We start from the raw sequence: 18550 nt of genomic DNA, 5'->3' as shown, positions 1-18550 counted from the left end.
GCCCATTGTGTTGGATTGTCAAGGCAACCCTATTCTCCCACTCTTGACACATTGACAGCAACACCGCAGAAGAAATGCTAGCACAGGCTTCCAGTATCCGTTGTTTCAGATGCTACACATCTCGTATCTTCACAGCATAGACAATTGCCTTCAGATGACCCCAAAGATAAAAGTCTAAGGCGTCAGATCTGGAGACCTTGGTGGCCATTCAACTGGCCCATGACGACCAATCCACTTTGCAGGAAACTGTTCATGTAGGAATGCTCGGACCTGACACCCATAATTGATGGTATGGTGTGGTATATGGGGTACAAAGATAGTGGGGCCATTCTTCATCAATGGAAACATCAATGCCACTGGATATCTGAAATTGCTACATGTGTTGCCCTCTTTATGTACTGAAGATGGGACGTTCCCTGAACTCTTCCAGCAAGATGGTGCACCACCAAATTATGGGTGTCAGGTCCGAACATTCCTACAAGGAAACTGACCCCCTTAGACTAGCATTTCTTCTGCGGTGTTGCTATCAGTGTGTCTAGTGGGAGAAGAGGGTTGTATTGACAATCCAACACAATGGGCAGCACTTTGAACACATTTTATAAGTTGTCATAAACTTGTAAATAACTCATGAAAGAATAAAGTTATGTTAAAACCAAGCACAACATTGTTTTTCTTGTGAAATTCTCAATAAGTTTGATGTGTCACATGACCCTCTTGCCATTGGAAAAAATAAAGTTGGATCCAAAATGGCCACCATGGTCACCACCCATCTTGAAAAGTTTCACCCCTCCCATATACTAATGTGCCACAAACAGGAAGTTGATATCACCAACCATTCCCATTTTATTTAGGTATATCCATATACATGGCCCACCCTGTACTTGCATTAACAACATCTTAAGGGCCTATGCATGTGTTTTTTGACGCAATTTTTATTTATGCGTGTTACTTTTTGTTTGGGGGGAAAAAAGGGCTCAAAATGAATAGGTTTTACTTTTCAGTATCATTACTTTTGGAGATAAAAATAATTATGGGGATGGCGACAAGTGATCATTGGATCCCTAGGACCATTAGGCATTATACAACTTTAACCTAGGATTGTTTCCTCATTAGGTAATAGATGACTCTACTCTGTTAAAGCTGACTCTACTATGAAAAGCTGTTTTCCTAAAGGGCTAGAAAGGCAAAAGTACTTCTGAGTTTTTTATTGTTCATTGTAGCAAACACACTACTGTAGTAATGGTGTCCTGAAGTGCTTTAATCCAATGCTCTTCCCTGTGAGGTCACTCACCCCTGTAGCAAATATTGTGTGGAGTTGGGTACCTGAAGGGGTAATGGCATTTCCCTGTTGTACCTGGTAGGCAACGTTTCAGCTACACTGCAGTGGCACAGTCCTCTTGAGATTGATTAAAGAGAATGTTACACTATTTTCACCTATTACCTGCCGGCACCGCCATCAGGGGCTTATCTACAGCATTCTGTAATGCTGTAGATAAGCCCCCCGATGTACCCTGAAAGATAAGAAAAAGGAGTTAGGTTATACTCACCCAGGGGCGTTCCGGGTCCGGAGGGAGCTGCGGTCCGGTCCGGTGCCTCCCATCTTGCAGCGATGACGTCCTCTTCATTCCTGCCCATCACAGGCGCACTGCTCTGTTGAAGGCAGAGCAGAGTACTGTAGTGCGCAGGCGCTGGACCTCTTCCGGCAGTCCCTAACTGATGTATTTAAAACCTGACCATGTGAATGGTACCTATATGAGCAGGATTCAGAAAGGTAATGTCCGATGTGGACACGCTGTGTAAGGCTATGTGCACACGATGCTGATTTCCAGCGGATCCACAGCGGATTTTACCGCACAGAAACGCTGCATATCCGCATTATGATGTACAGTAGCATGTAAATCAATTTAAAAAAAAAAAAACGCTGTGCAGACGCTGCAGATTTTTCCACGCGGTTTTCTTGCGGTACAAAATATGCAGCATGTCACTTGTTTTGTGCGGTTTTCCACCTGCTCCATTTTCCAAATCCGCAGGTGTAAACCGCAAGAAAACCGCAATAAAAAAGGAAGAAATCTGCAGGAAAAATGCAGGACATTTGACCTGTGGATTTCTTCAATTCTGCGCGGAAAAATCCGCAGGGCAAAAAAGTATGTGTGCACTTAGCCTAAGACTGCTTTGTGTGCATGGCCCATGCTCTGATGGGTATACCTTGACGGAGTATTTTTTATACGTTTGTTATACTGTGTTTCTCTGTGTTTCAGTCTTTTGGTGGTGTGAACACTGTCCTACCGACTTGTTCGCTGTGTACATGGCCCATGATTTGCGACTTGTAGACAGGTTGAAAACATGTGGGTATTCCCTAACAAACAGGCATTCCACACATGTATTCAAGCTATCTAGCAGTCGCAAATCATGCAGCTGAGACGACGAAAACTAAATTTCCGAGCACGCCAAAATACTCGGAGATCACCCGAGCAATGGGTATACTCGCTCATCACTAGCTATAACATCTTTGACTTTTGCCATAACTCCAAAATCCTTTTCTACTGCTTTTGGTCTCCCTTGCAAGCCTCACTTCATTACTGGCTTTAGCTCTTCTACCCTCTTGCCCTGTATTCCCTGCAAATATCATTATATTCTTCTTTAGATATACACCCCACTATTATCATGGTTGGAAAAGGATTGTGTTTTTTAGTGTGTGTGAGAACAGGTCATACAGAGGTGATGGCGTCACCTGTACAAATACCTGGCTATCAGCAAAGGACTTTATCTATTAGTGGTGGTATAAGGCTTTTACAGACTGGGCGATAAAACATTTTCCAAGGTTGGTGCTTTTCTGGGAACAATCCTGATGCCTGATTTGTTCTTTCTCTCCCTTTTTATAATGACGTTTGCACATGCTCATTAGAAAGGGTCGAAGACTGTTCACTGTAGCTAATGTACAGATGTTTCCTGAAATTACTGGCTTTTAAGGCAGCACGATGGCTTAGCCTTGCAGCACTGGAGTCCTGGGTTCGAATCCCACCAAGCACAACATCTGCAAGGTGTTTGTATGTTCTCCCCGTGTTTGCGTGGGTTTCCTCCCGGGACTCCGGTTTCCTTCCACATTCCAAAGACCTACTGATAGGGAATGTAGATTGTGAGCCCCATCGGGGACAGCGATGATAATGTGTGCAGTGTAAAGCGCTGCGGAATATATTACCGCTATATAAAAATAAAGATTATTATTATTATTATTATTATTATGGGAATCTGTCACCACATTTGTCCTATCAGAAACTATTGATATGTGCATACAGGTTATAGACTGCTGAAAAGTGTGATACCTGTATGTCTCATATAAGATGCCTTGTTGCTGATAAATATCAAGTACACAACATGGTAAAACCAATGTTGTCGTTCAAAAGTACAACTCGTCCCTCTGAAAACAAGCCCTCACACTGCCATATTGACGGAAAAATAAAAAAAAGTTATGGCTCGGGGAATGAGGGGAGGGGAGCGAAAAATGGAAATGCAAAGCTGAAAAAAGCTCCCGGGGTTAAAGGAATAACTTATATTTAGGATTTTTTTTTTTCATAGCTCAATTTGATCATGCACAGAGCACTGCATGTAGACACTATATGTTGGTATATTGTATCTGCACTGTATACTGCATGCCACGTTTTGCTTTTCTCTAACAGAAGTTACAGACCAATATAATGGTCCATTACATGGCCACTCTTTTTTTTTTTTTTTTTTTTATATGGAACAATGCTCATTAAAAATCAAGATAAATTATACTCTCCTAATGGACTGTGTTGTCACGTGACTGACTGCAGCGCTGATATTACATTCGGTGATTAGCTGCTAATGGTCAGCTTCGCTCACCTTTGCCTTGGATGAAACTCTGGGGGAGTAGAGAGCACTGCATCCCACTAGCGGGTGCTGATTGCAACACTCTTGTGCCATAACGTCAACCAAGTTCTAAGGCCAGGGTCACATTGCGTTTAGCAGTCCGTTAGACGGACTGCGTTACACCGCGGTGTAACGCAGTCCGATAACGCTGCCATTGACCCCCATTATGTGGCGCATCGCGACGCATACCGTAAAGCGGCATGCGTTCGTGATGTGCTGTCATTCACTGACGGAGCCTTGGACGCGGGCTGCAGCGTCTGAGGCTCTGTCACCGCTAGCGCTGATGAATCATCAGCGCTAGCGGGTATAGCATAACGCGATTGCGTTATGCTATACAGTTAACGCAGCCCGTCAACGCTATGCGTTGAACGGGCTGCATTAACGCAATCTGAACCTAGTCTGATACACTGTGCTGACATTGCTGTAAAGCGCTCCTCTGAGAGGCGAGAAGTTATTTTCAGTGGGCCCCTGTTTTAAAGGAGTTTTGTAAGAATAGTAAAATGACCCCATGGAGGGCACCACTAATGGGTATAGGCAAGAGTGCTCACCATGGGCAGGCTATGACATATTAGAACAGCAAGGAAAAGATTAAGCCCATAAACGTGGGAGACATCTCAATTGCATGTAAGAAAAATCTTTTATTGAGCATATACATCAAAATGACACCAAATATGTGAGAAGAAAGCACAAAAACACTTAAAAACAATTAAAAATGCATATCATGCAAGAGAAAGACCTATCAAAAGTCCAGCCTCAATATAGAGGTTTGGACAAACTACACCAAGTCCTAGAATGGCCCAGCAATACAATCATAATATTCAATGATTTTTAAATTATTTTTAAATGTTCAAAGGAGCAAAAATACAGTATCACATGGGTCCCAGAGAAAGCAAAGGAAGATAAATCAGCAAAATTCAATTAAATCTGCTGCTTAGAGCACAAAAGTAGCACATGGGATGCATGGGCAAATAAAGATTCTATCCCACACCTTGTTCCTTGTACTACCATCTTGCACTGCAGTCCAGGCTTACTCATGCTCTGGGGCACATGTGCTCTCTTGCTCTAAAGAGCTTTTTTTCTTTATTTGCCCATGCATCCCATGTGCTACTTTGGTGCTCTAAATGGCCTGTCACACTAAGCGATATCGCTAGCAATATCGCTGTAACGTCACTGGTTTTTGTGACGTAGCAGCGATATTGCTAGCAATATCGCTATGTCTGATACTTGCCTCCGACCGGCTCCCCCGCTGATTATCGTGATCGCGTGAGAACGTCCTGGACCGTTTCTCGTCAGCTTCCTGTGGCGCCGACGAGTGACGCGTGGACGCGGGCGGGGGGACATCAGGATCGCCTCGTCTGACAGGTAAGTAACGACCCCCGACCGCTGCTATATCGCTGGTGAGATCTGCCTGTGTGGCAGCTCACTAGCGACCACCTAGCGATGCACCAGCGATCCTGACCGTGTCATATTGCTGGTTGGGATCGCTGGTGCATCGCTAAGTGTGACAGTACCTTAAGCAGCAGATTTAATGGAATTTTGCTGATTTATCTTCCTTTGCTTTCTCTGGGACCCATGTGGTACTGTGAGTATTTTTGCACTTATTTGCTCCTTTGCACATTTAAAAATCATTGAATATTATGATTGTATTGCTGGGCCATTCTAGGACTTGGTGTGGTTTGTCCAGGCCTTTATATTGAGACTGGACATTTGATAGGTCTTTCTCTTGCATGATATGCATTTTTAATTGTTTTTAAGTGTTTTTGTGCTTTCTTCTCACATATTTGGTGTCATTTTAATGTATATGCTCAATAAAAGATTTTTCTTACATGCAATTGAGGTGTCTCCCACGTTTATGGGCATGATCTTTTCCTTGCTGTTCTACCATTCTATTGGCGGCCCATCCTAGTCTTGTCAGAACAGTCTGAAGACCCAGCTCCCGAGACTTGTCTCAATTGACAAAAATGCTGAATTGTCAGCAAATGTCCCTTTGTGAAGTGTGACAGAAAGAATAAGGCTATGTGGACACGTTGCGAATTTTGATGCGGATCCGCAGCGTTTTTGGACACGCGGATTTGCATCAGATCTGCAGTGTCGTGTACAACCAATGTAAGTCAATGGGAAATTCATAATTTGTGTGCATACGCTGCTGAAAAATCCATGCAGATTTACAGCGTTTTATTTTCCGCAGCATGTCAGTTCTTTTTGCGTATCTGCAGTGTTTCTGCACCCATTGACTTCCATTGAGTCAGTCAAATCCACATCAAAACCGCAGGTGTAAAAAGATCTGCGATTTTGCTGCAGAGCTGCATGCGAGAAACGCTGAAGATTGGGAGGAGGAAGAGTGTGTGTGTGTGTGTGCGGGTCTGTGTAGCCAGGCATCGTTTGATGGGACTACTGCTCCCATCCGGCTATGAATGCTGTCACATATGACAGTGACAGCATTTGTCGATGATGGGGCAGTAGTCCCATCAGACGATGCATGTGTTCAGTAGTATAAAAAAAAAAAAAAAAAAATCTACTATATAATCGTCTTATTCTGTCTGTAACCGAAATCCCACGTTGGGTGCAGTGCTCAATGTGCAGATGGTACCCAGGGTCCGGAGGAGAGGAGACTCTCCTCCAGGCCCTGGGTAGCAGAAACCTGTAAAAAGTAGAATTAAAATAAAAAATAGTGATATACTCCCCTTCCGATGGCCCCCGGACTCATTCCTTCCTCTCACCACGCGCCCGGCACCTTCTGATCCCAGTAATGCTTTGCGCGAAACATCGCTGATGACGTTGCGCTGTCACGAGACTGGGGACCGGAAGATGCCGTGCGTGTGGAGTGGAGATTGGGGGCCGTTGGAAGGTGAGAATTTGTTAAAAATAGAATTAAAATAAAAAATGGTTATATACTCACCTTCCGACGACCCCCGATCTCCACTCCACGCGCCCGGCATTTTCTGGTCCCAGTAATGCTTTGCGCGAAGGGCCGGAGATGACGTCACTCTCGCGAGAGCGTGACGTCATCAGCCGTGTTTCGTGCAAAGCATTACTGGGACCGGAAGATGCCGGGCGCGTGGAGTGGAGATGGGGGCTGTCGGAAGAAGAGTATATAACTATTTTTTATTTTAACAGAGACTCTAGAATACCCGATGCGATAGAATCGGGCCACCATCTAGTATAGTACATAATCACCTAGTCCCCGACGCCCTCGTTCTCCTATAACCAAAATAAAATTAAGCCAATGTGGATTTGACTGACTCAATGGAAGGGAATTGACATACAACGGGGAAAAAACACTGCGTTTCAGCACGCATTTTCCCAGGGCTGTGGAGTCGGTAAGCCAAACCTGCGACTCCGACTCCTCAATTTCCCTTACACCGACTCCACGACTCCGACTCCCACATATATTGCTTATATTTAAGTGAAAAATTTATTGTAGTACAATGAGAACATCAGACACTTAATCATTTGTATGATACAATAATCAAGATATTTAGATAGAACATAATATTGGAATACAACTTTAGAACACAAAATACTAATTGTAAATATGTAATATACTATATAATATCAAAAATATATATATATATATCTATATCACTGTAATAAACTATGTAAGTGGCAAAAAACAGTTTTCAACAAAAACATACTAAACATTTGTGCAGTCTATGAATTTGTTCTAAGAAATAGAATTGCTTCCATCAGATCCTCCTTCTTCATAGATGACCTAAAATCTGACCTAATAATTTTAAGGCCAGAGAACAACCTCTCTACACTAACTTGGGTTGGTGACAAAGCTGTAACCACATGGGCAACATCTCTAACAATTTCCGGGAATAAATTAATTGCCTCATGCACAGTCAGTTTTGATGAACAGTTGAATTTTTTTATTTCTTTGAGAGCAAGTGAAACATTTTGCTGAAATATGGTCAATCTGCTTGCTATAGGAGACGGAGTGAAATCTCTTTCCTTGCAGCAACGCTTTGCCTGCTCCATATCATCCAAATACTTGTCAAAGTCAAACTCCTCATCTGATGAGGATGAAGATATGGCAGCAGTAGCACTGTCAGGACCCAAGTCTTTTTGCGCCTGGCAGTCCTCCTGTAGGCCACTCTTCCTAACTGCTACCTCAGTCAGAGCTTCTTTTCCTTTAGTAAGCTGTTGATCATCAAGCAGTATACGATGACTTGGGTCCACATAAACAGCTGCCAGAGAAATTTTATTTTCCAATAGCTGTGTCTCTCTGTTTCATTATTAATTATGCAAATTGTCTCTTTAGAGAGGAAGAGGACTAGAACTCTAGTGCCACCTATTGGAAGTAGCAATCCTAAAAGTCAATGTCGACCCTATAACGAGCCTTGTTACATGTTGTCTCTTCCTCTCTGAAGCGACAATTTGCTTAATAAGCATATTTCCCAGAGGAGCATTGGGGCTTTAAGTCTCCTCATCTCGACATGTTTAGCATGTCATTCTCCGCAAGGAGAAATGATACTTCTTGGATATCGGTCAGACGCCACTCTCACAGCCAAGCCAGATCTCACACTTTGCACTGACGAAGGGCAGTACCCCGAAACAGTGTCTGCAAATTGAGAATCTGGCTTGGCTTTTATCTTAAGTCATGTAACAAGGCTCGTTAAAGGGTCGACATTGACTTTTAGGATTGCTACTTCCAGTAAGTGGCACTAGAGTTCTAGTCGTCTTCCTCTCTGAAGAGACAATTTGTATAATTAGCATATTTCCCAGAGGAGCATTGCGGCTTTAAGTCTCATCTTGACATGCTTAGCATGTCATTCTCCGCAAGGAGAAATGATACTTCTCCGTTTCATTGACGCAGAAATGCCATCTGCGATTAAACCTCTTTGGGACAGGCAAAATAGCAAGTTCTTCCACTCCCTTATGAAAATGCCAGGAGTTAAATCCTCAGCTTGTAATTTTTTAGTCACTGTAAATGGGTGATTAAGCAATTCCTTCAATTCAGCCACCTGTGTCCATAGACCTTCATTTAGGGTTACCTGAGGGTTCGCCATATCTATAAGAAACTGTTTTAGTTCAAGCAATCGCTCAATCATTAAATAAGTGCTGTCCCACCGAGTGGCTTGATCGACAATTGCCCCTTTCCCAGCACATCTCTTCAAGATGGAATCAATTTTAGGGGTTTTGGCGGCAATAACCAATTTCCTCACTTTTCAAATCAGATTTCCAGCATGTCCCTCTTGCAGACTCTCTTATTGCCAGCTGCAGCGTGTGCACAACACAGCGCATGTGATGATTTAGGCTGAGTTCACACGTGGAGTTTTTTTCGCGTTTCCGCGGCGGTTTTAACCGCGCGATTTTGCCGCGAAAACGCTAAAAATAAGTATCCCATGCATTTCTATGGGATTCCGCAATGCTGTACTAATGCTGCGGTTTTTACTGCGGCGGAATCGCTTCGCGGTAAAAACCGCAGCATGCTCATTAATTTGCAGAATCGCGGCGATCCCGCACCCATAGGAATGCATTGTTCCGCTTACTTCCCGCAAGTGCCTGTGCACACCATGCGGAAAGTAAGCAGAACATTTGCAGATGGTACCCACGGTCCGGAGGAGAGGAGACTGTCCTCCGGGCTTTGGGTACCATATCCCTGCAAAAAATAGAATTTAAAAATAAAAAATATTGTTATTCTTGCCTTCCGACGTCCCGCGCAGTCTTCCTGCTTCTCTTCACGCTCTCGTTCCCAGTAGTTCTTTGCGAAAATGCCTGCGATGGCGTCCGTTCTCGCGGGATCGCGAAGTCTCGCGGTCATTCGCGCGACGTCATCGAGAATTACTGCGAGACGTCGCGATCCCGCGAGAACTGACGTCATCGCGGGCATTTTCGCAAAGGATTACTGGGAACGCCTGCGCGGGACGTCGGAGGGTAAGAATAACACCATTTTTTTTTTTTTTTTTTTTTTTTTTTTTTTTTTATACATTCTATCTTTTACTATTGATGCCGCATAGGCGGCCTCAGTAGTAAAAAGTTGGTCACACTTGTCAAACACTATGTTTGACGAGTGTGACCAACCTGTCAATCAGTTCTCCAAGCGATGCTACAGATCGCTTGGAGAACGCTAGCATTTTGCAAGCTAATTACGCTTGCAAAATGCTAGTTTTTCCGCGGGAATTTAAAATGCGATTTTCCCGCGGACTGGAATTCCGGAATTCTCGCCGTAATTTCCGCGAGAGTTCCGGTATGTGTGCACTTAGCCTCACTGTTCTTCTGTTGTAATATCTGTTTGTTCCTCAGTTACATGAACAGCACTGTAGCCGTCCATCTCCAACATACTGAATCCTAAATTTTCTTGCTGTTGTTCATTACTCTCATTCATCAGTATAATTGTACTTATCGTGTTTGAAGCATTGTCCGTTACAATAGCAAGAACCTGTTCTTGTGTGAATGTAGCCTTAGATCAGGAATAGAACAGCCATTTATAGGACATTTCATAACTTTCTCAAATTCCTATGAAAAAATATTCAGCACATTCTGCATTCAACTATTGTACCCAATTTATTATATATTTTAGGAGTCGGTCCATTTTATACCGACTCCACCAAAATGAGCACAGACTCCACGACTCCGACTCCACAGCCCTGGATTTTCCTGCAGCATACGCACACCAATTCTTAGTTTCCCATTGACTAAGATTGGTTGTGCACTACACTGCGGATTTGATGCAATTCTACGTGTCCAAAAACGCTGCAGATCTGCATCAAAATCTGCAAGTGTGCACATAGCCTTATTCCTCTGCTCACTCAGCCGGGGAGATTTATTTGTTCCCTGTCACATCCTTCTCTGGCAGCTCTGCTTTGTTTAATTATGATTGGCTGCTGTTTGAGCGCTGACTGGGGCCATTTATTACATTCTTGGAGAAACTCCTTTTAAGTAGGATTTAAAGTAGGTTTGTTCAATAGATATGTAATGGTGGGCAAAAAGTGTTTCTATATCACACTGTAATGAGCATTTTATATGTTAATAAAATGATCCAGTGAATCGTTATTTTTTTCTCACTACTGTGAAGCCACGTGCTGTTCAGTGTATGGCAGTGTGCTATTCTGATGGACGGAGTGCTGGTGGTCACACATGCTCAGTTACTCTCCGCACAGCCAGGTTTCTGCATAGTGACCACTGTTCACTGCAGAGCAGCCAGTCAGTATGCAGAGCACATGTGTGACCAGCAGTGTTCAGCATGTTGGAAGGACCTACTATACACATTGAACACATGTGGTGCCATACTATGTAAGACAATGTCATTATTTACTTGATCATTTTATTAAGGGAAACGGGTTAAAAAAAAATTGTATTTACCTGCAGTTATGGTGCTAATCTGTATGTAAATGTGCAGAAGTTTAACTGGATGTTCGGCAGCTGGGAAAAAGTTGTATTCTCCCTAACATCCGTTTTTGTAAAGTTAAAATGAGACCTAAAGACAGTTTGTTGTTTTTCAGCACCATGCAGAGTATGTTGCAGACAAACAATTGGGGGAAGGTTTTCCTGTATACTTTTCTAATTAAAGAAGCATTCCATTCAAAGTTTTATCTTTAATATACTGCCTTCATCCTATTATATGTACCTGTTAATGAAGAGGGAAGCTGCAGCCAGACATAATGTTTGCAGTCTTTAGTTAGTGGTTTCCACTACTAGAACAACCCCCTTCTCAATCTGAATGTTGGCCCCGTTAAAATAAAACACCTTTACTCACCTTTAGTGCTGTTCCAGTTGTGTCGGCACTCGTGTTCCTGATCCTCACATTTTCTGTTGGCTTAATTGTCCTCGCCGTTGGATGTATAACTAATCAAGATAAAATCAGAGATACAAGTGGCCGCTCACTTCCTCTTGATGATTTTATACATCCAAAGGCGGGAAAATGAAGTAGACGCTGTTTGGGTGTCAGACTCGCATGAGACAACCTCACGTGAACCCCAGGAACACGAGTGCCTACACTGTTGGAATGGCGCCGGCATGGGAGGTAATTTTATTATAACAGGGAAAAACATTCTGATTTAGAAGAAGTTGTCCTATTAGCGGTCAACACCTTTAATTTAGTTTATATCATGCTCCAGTGGTAATTCAGAGATACTACATCTTAAAACTTGATTAACTGATGTGACAGTGTGGCTGTCTTTAACTGGGCTGTCCTGTCTTAAAGAAGTTGTTCCACTACTTGGACAGCTTCTCATACCCCTCACTCTGCCCCCCCATAAAATAATGCTTTCACTCGCTTCCAATGCCAGCTGTTACTGCGGTGTCAGCACTTTGTATCCCGGGGCCGCCTTGCTGCTGTTGTGATTATGGCACCCATCAGCGCTGGTGTCACTGTTTGCCTCCTGTCGAATTGAGCTGGAAGAGGTAGTCAGAGATCATCTGCATCCCTGACTTCATGTTCGATTTGTCCGAAGGCTGAGACAGTGGCGTCGGCGTCATCTATCACAAAAACGCACAAGAGCCCCAGGAGAGTGAGTGACACTATGGGAATGGCGCCAACACCCATTTTATCAGCGCCAAAATTTTGATCAAGAAGGGGTAGTCCTAGTAGTGGACAATGCCACATAGGCGTCATGAAAACCTGTGCCATTATGACCAGTGACGCCTATGTGGCGTCTGTCATGAATTAATTACCCTCCTGCGGGTCGGGTAACCGGGGTCATTGAAAGGTCACCCAACCCACACACAGAGGACCCGTCATAGTTAACCCCAGGAGGCGTGGCTTAGCCCCCACGTGCCTATGATCGCTCTGACTGGTTGTTTCACTTTTAACAGCCAATCAGAGCGATAGTAATATTTCATCAATGAAATTTGATGAAATATTACAAACCAGCAATGGCCGATGCTGCAGTAGCATCGGACATGGCTGGAGACACCGACCTTCCCCCCCCCCCCACACCCATACACACACCCATACACACACCCATACACACACACACACACACACACACACACACACACACACACACACACACACACACACACGTACGTTAGCGGGGGCGATCTGCCCCCCGCCACTGAATGACAGCAGCGATCCGCCACCGCTGTCTTCATCTTCTCCCCCGCCTTCCGATCATCTCCCCTCCCACCCCCTGGTACCTTCCGAGTGCCGCTCCCGGTCTCCCGCGGTCCCGGATCATGGGCGCCGCCATCTTGGAAAATGGTGGGCGCATGCGCAGTGCGCCCGCCGGAGTCTGCGGCTGCAGATTCCATTCATTCATTTTGATCACTCAGTGATCAAAATGAAATAAGTAAATAAACCCCCCCTTTTATCACCCCCATACGTAGGCACATATAATAAAATAAAGAAAATGTTTTTATTTTTCCGTTAGGCTTGGAATTGGGGTTAGGGTACCGTTACACTAAGCGATGCACCAGCGATCCCGACAACGATATGGATCGCTGGTGCATCGCTAAGTGGTCGCAAGTGAGCTGCCATACAGGCGGATCTCACCAGCGACATAGCATCGGTCGGGGGTCGCTACTTACCTGTCAGACGCGGCGATCCTGACGTCCTCCCGCCCGCGTCCACGCGTTGCTCGTCGGCGCCACAGGAAGCGCCCGATGAGAAATGGTCCAGGACCTTCTCGCGCGATCAGCGATTTCCAGCAGGGGAGCTGGTCGCAGGTAAGTATCAGACATAGCGATATCGCTGCTGCGTCACAAAACCAGTGACGTTTCGGTGATATTGCTAGCGATCTCGCTGTGTGTAACGTGGGCTTTAGGCTTGGAATTAGGGTTAGGGATGTGTTGGGGTTAGGTTTGGGATTAGGGTTGGAGTTAGAATTGAGGGGTTTCCACTGTTTAGGCACATCAGGGGGTCTCCAAACGCGACATGGTGCCACCCTTGATTCCAGCCAATTTTGCGTTCAAAAAGTCAAACGGTGCTCCCTTTCTTCCAAGCCCCGACGTGTGCCAAAAAATTGGTTTACCCCAACATATGTATCGGTGTACTCAGGAAAAATTGCACAACAACTGTAGGGGTCTAATTTCTCCTGTTACCCTTGGGGAAATTAAAAAAAAAAAAATATTGGGGGCTAAAAAATGATTATTGTGGGAAAAAAATGATTTTATTTTCACGGCTCTGCGTTATAAACTTCTGTGAAGCACTTGGGGGTTCAAGGTGGTCACCACACATCTAGATAAGTTCCTTGGGGGGGTCTACCTACTTTCCAAAATGGGGTCACTTGTGGGGGGGTTTCCACAGTTTAGGTACATCAGGGGCTCTGCAAATGTAGCATGACGCCCACAGACCATTCCATCAAAGTCAGCATTTCAAAACGTCACTACTTCCCTTCTGAGCCCCGACGTGTGCCCAAACAGTGGTATATACACGCACGCACACACACACACACACACACACACACACACACACACACACACACACACACACACACACACACACGGTACCAGCTTACTCAGAACAAACTGGACATCAAGGTTTGGGGTCCAATTTCTCCTGTTACCCTTGTGAAAATAATTGCGCACTAAAAAATTTTTGAGGAAAAACAAATATTTTCACTGCTCTGTTATAAACTTCTGTGAAGCACCTGGGGGTTCAAAGTGCTCACCACACATCTAGATAAGTTCCTTAAGGGGTCTTGTTTCCAAAATGGTTTCATTTGTGGGGGAGCTCAAAAGTTTAGGCACACAGGGGCTTTCCAAACACGACATGGTGTCCGCTAATGATTAGAGCTAATTTTCATTTCAAAAAGTCAAATGGCGCTCCTTCCCTTCTGAGCCCTGCTGTGCGCCCAAACAGTGGTTCCCCCCCACATATGGGGTACCAGCGTACTCAGGACAAACTGGACAGCAACTTTTGTAGTCCAATTTCTCCTGTAAGCTATGTGAAAATAAAAAAGTGTGCTAAAAAATCATTTTTGAGAAAAAAAATGATTTTTTATTTTCACTGCTCTGCGTTATAAACTTTTGTGAAGCATTTGGGGGTTCAAAGTGCTCACCAGTCATCTAGATAAGTTCCAAAAGGGGTCTAGTTTCCAAAATGGCGTCACTTGTGGGGGGATTTTCACTATTTAGGCACACAGGGGCTCTCTAAATGCCACATGGTGTCCGCTAACGATTGGAGCCAATTTTCCATTCAAAAAGTCAAATAGCGCTCCTTCCCTTCCGGACCCTGCTGTGCGCCCAAAGTGGTTTATGACCACATATGAGGTATCGGTGTACTCATGAGAAATTGCCCAACAAATTTTAGGATCCATTTTATCCTGTTGCCCATGTGAAAATGAAAAAAATTGATGCTAAAAGTAAATTTTTGTTGGAAAAATTAAAATGTCCATTTTTTTCTTTCCATGTTGCTTTAGCTCCTGTAAAGCACCTGAAGGGTTAATCTTCTTGAATGTAGTTTTGAGTAGCTTGAGGGGTGTAGTTTTTAGAATGGTGTCACTTTTGGGTATTTTGCTGCCATATAGACCCCTCAAAGTGACTTCAAATGTGAGGTGGTCCCTAAAAAATGGTTTTGTAAATTTTGTTGTAAAAATGGGAAATCGCTGGTCAACTTTTAACCCTTAACTTCCTAAGAGAAAAAAATATTTTGTTTCCAAAATTGTACTGATGTAAAGTAGACATGTGGGAAATGTTACTTACAATGGTGTGGGTGGAGGATCATATGACCAGACCTGTCAATCAGCCTCCTCACATGGGAATGCTGCTTTTCTATTGGAGGAGACTGATGGTCTGGTCACATGATCCTCCACCAGCCGCCATTATATGGTTGGAGAGATGTTTCATCACAGGCAGCACATGTATTAACCAGAGCAGGAAGAGAACCTGTCATATATATTAATCTATGAACAGAAAATCTTGTCTCCCAACACACCTGTTACAATAAATATAATGGCCAGCCCCTTTAATTGTGATGGTGAATTTCCAAGCTGCAGATCTTGTTGCAGACATTTCTGCATCTGAATGTGGTTGTTTCAGGGGACTGGAATATTTCCAGAACTTGCTGCAACAAAATCCATAGCCTGGGAACTCGTAACCCTTAGGGGTATTTTCTTTACGGGTAAGTGCACACATAGTTTTTAGTTTGTGTGGATTTTGTTGAAAAATCGGCAGGTAAATCCGCAGGACAAAAGTCCTGCGGTTTATCTGCGGATTAGCCTGCGGTTTCACACCTCATAATGATAAGGTGTGGAACTGCAGTGGAAACCGCACAAAGAATTGACATGCTGCGGATTGTAACCCACAGCATGTGCACAGGTTTTTTTTTTTTCATAGGAAATAAATGTACTGTACAACGCAGCAGAATCTGCTGCGGACCCGCAGAGCCAAAACCGCTGCGGATCCACATACTCTTAGAACCCACAAAGTTACTTTTTTTTCTTATTGTAAATCCTTTTTCCCCCCTTTTTCTCATTTGCTAAATATAGGCAGCTGAGTATGTACCAGAAAAGGTGAAGAAAGCGGAAAAAAAGTTGGAAGACAACCCATATGATCTTGACGCCTGGAGCATTCTCATTCGCGAGGCACAGGTTTAGTGACATAGGATTACATTATGTTCTCTCGGCCCCGATAGTGGCTTTATGTATATCATATTTTCTCCGTACATCCATAATGTTGTAAACGCTGTTTGTTCAAATTCTAGAATCAGCCTATAGACAAAGCCCGGAAGACATATGAACGACTTGTGGCCCAGTTCCCAAGTTCTGGCAGATTCTGGAAACTTTACATTGAAGCAGAGGTTAATATTTTAACATTTTTCCTTTTTTATGGGTATTTTAAAGCTACTACATATATGTCAGATAGCATTAATGGTGGGAACAATATAGTGAGGCCCATTATCTCAGATTTACACATAGTTTAGCTTTGTAAACTGGGGGTAAATTGATACCTTTGGAGACTTCTGAAGTGTTACTGCACTGATGATTGTTGCACAATGGTACTGCAACAACATTAAAACATTTTAATGGTATGGAGTGCTTTAGACTTTTATTTATTTGTCGTGTCAATTTATTGCCTCCTGTGTCATTTATTTAGATCTTATTACATGTTCTTTACAGTGACAATGGCAGACAAATTTGAGTGTTATCTGCATATCCGTAGCCTTATTATAATAAAATGTGTCTTTAAAGATTTCTGTGGGTGATTTAGCATATTCTATACATTTATTTTAAATCAGTGATTACATATTTTGCATGATATTGTTTGTTTTGAATAACCCAATTTTTTTCTACAGCATAAAGTAAGACAATTGTGTGAATTCTAAAATCGATTGAATATTAATTTCTTGCTTATACAAAATATATTTACAAATTAACATGTTGGGTGCCAAAAAGTTAACATAAATGCCTATGTATTATTAACTACGATTCGTAACTGTTGTATCCTTGCTTTCAACTATTAAAGTGTAACTACATTGGGTTGCTGCTATATGCCTCTGCATACAATTAGTCTTTTTCTTGCAGGCCATGTAAATATACTCTCTTCCACATATTTGGATGCATGAAATACACATTCAAGTGTCGTGTTCTATTATTCATGGGTCATACATAATGTAGGATGCCATTTCTATTCTTTATTGCAGGTTTCACATGAGAAAACAAACTTTTAATTAACAAAAACACTCCAGCATTTTTTTACTTATATAGTGCTTCCTCACTATCAATATTCTGACACTTCAATTTAATTTGACGTACCTCAGTACCATCTATATACTTTCCCACCTTTAGTATAGTAATTTGGGTCAGCTGATCACCAGTCTTACAACCAGTCTTATGATATGCTCGTTTGCAGACATGAAGTCAACATCATCTGCTTTTAAACCCCTTCTAAAAGCTCATTTCCTATCAACCCATGTCCTTCCAATCTCCTCCTCTCCATATGCCATCCCATGCTGCTAATGTTGTGGGTGAAGACTTTGGAAACTCTCTAAAAGATGAACTGCCTGCTGCCAGTAGCAACCAATCTTTCAGCAGCTTCATTTTGTTTTCTGGTTTTGAAAAGTGAAACCTACAATTGTTTGCTATGGTCAGCAAAAGCAGTTTCATAACTATACATCATACAGAATAAACTGATTGCTTTATGCACATTGCGCGGGAGACGCGGGGACTGTCGTACGCACATTGCGCGGGAGACGCGGGGACTGTCGTACGCACATTGCGCGGGAGACGCGGGGACTGTCGTACGCACATTGCGCGGGAGACGCGGGGACTGTCGTACGCACATTGCGCGGGAGACGCGGGGACTGTCGTACGCACATTGCGCGGGAGACGCGGGGACTGTCGTACGCACATTGCGCGGGAGACGCGTCTATCACTGCCAACCAGTAGATAGGAGCAAAAGCAATTTTGAATCACCCACCATTAAGAGTCCTACACAATAAGGATATGAGACCTCCAGTGTCATTAGCTTGGATTATATATTCCAGCGCCCTCATAATGATAGCAGCAAGATTTACCCCTCTGGTCCTGAGCCTTGTGTATCAGATACAGAGATAATTGCAAAAGGAGCAAAGGCAATATGATGACGCATGGGAACTAGAAGTAGGGAAGAAAGAATCAAGATGGCACATAACCAAGACATGGTGCATCAGGTATAAATAAGGGATGTGCTAAACTACTTTATTCTTTATTTATAGCATATGCTGCATTATGTATGCAAGAAAAAAAATGCTGGAGTACATCTGTCTGTTTGAATACTTTATCTGGATCTGATT

At 43.3% G+C, this 18550-nt stretch overlaps 1 protein-coding gene across 1 annotated transcript in view; it reads left to right on the top strand.

Annotated features, from left to right (window-relative positions):
* The window catches only part of CSTF3 (cleavage stimulation factor subunit 3), a 150735-nt gene that overhangs the window by 34579 nt on the left and 97606 nt on the right, over positions 1-18550 (top strand). Inside the window, exons 2-3 of the mRNA XM_073576339.1 lie at positions 16266-16367; positions 16481-16576. Coding sequence (XP_073432440.1) covers positions 16266-16367; positions 16481-16576 — 198 coding nt within the window. The remainder of the gene's footprint in view (positions 1-16265; positions 16368-16480; positions 16577-18550) is intronic.

Source organism: Dendrobates tinctorius, unplaced genomic scaffold (assembly GCF_039654945.1).
Source record: "Dendrobates tinctorius isolate UK_male_01 unplaced genomic scaffold, ASM3965494v1 ptg000048l, whole genome shotgun sequence".
NCBI classification, from domain to species: Eukaryota; Metazoa; Chordata; class Amphibia; order Anura; family Dendrobatidae; genus Dendrobates; species Dendrobates tinctorius.
Note: the sequence above shows the minus strand (reverse complement) of the source record. Positions and strands in the feature narration are given on the sequence as shown.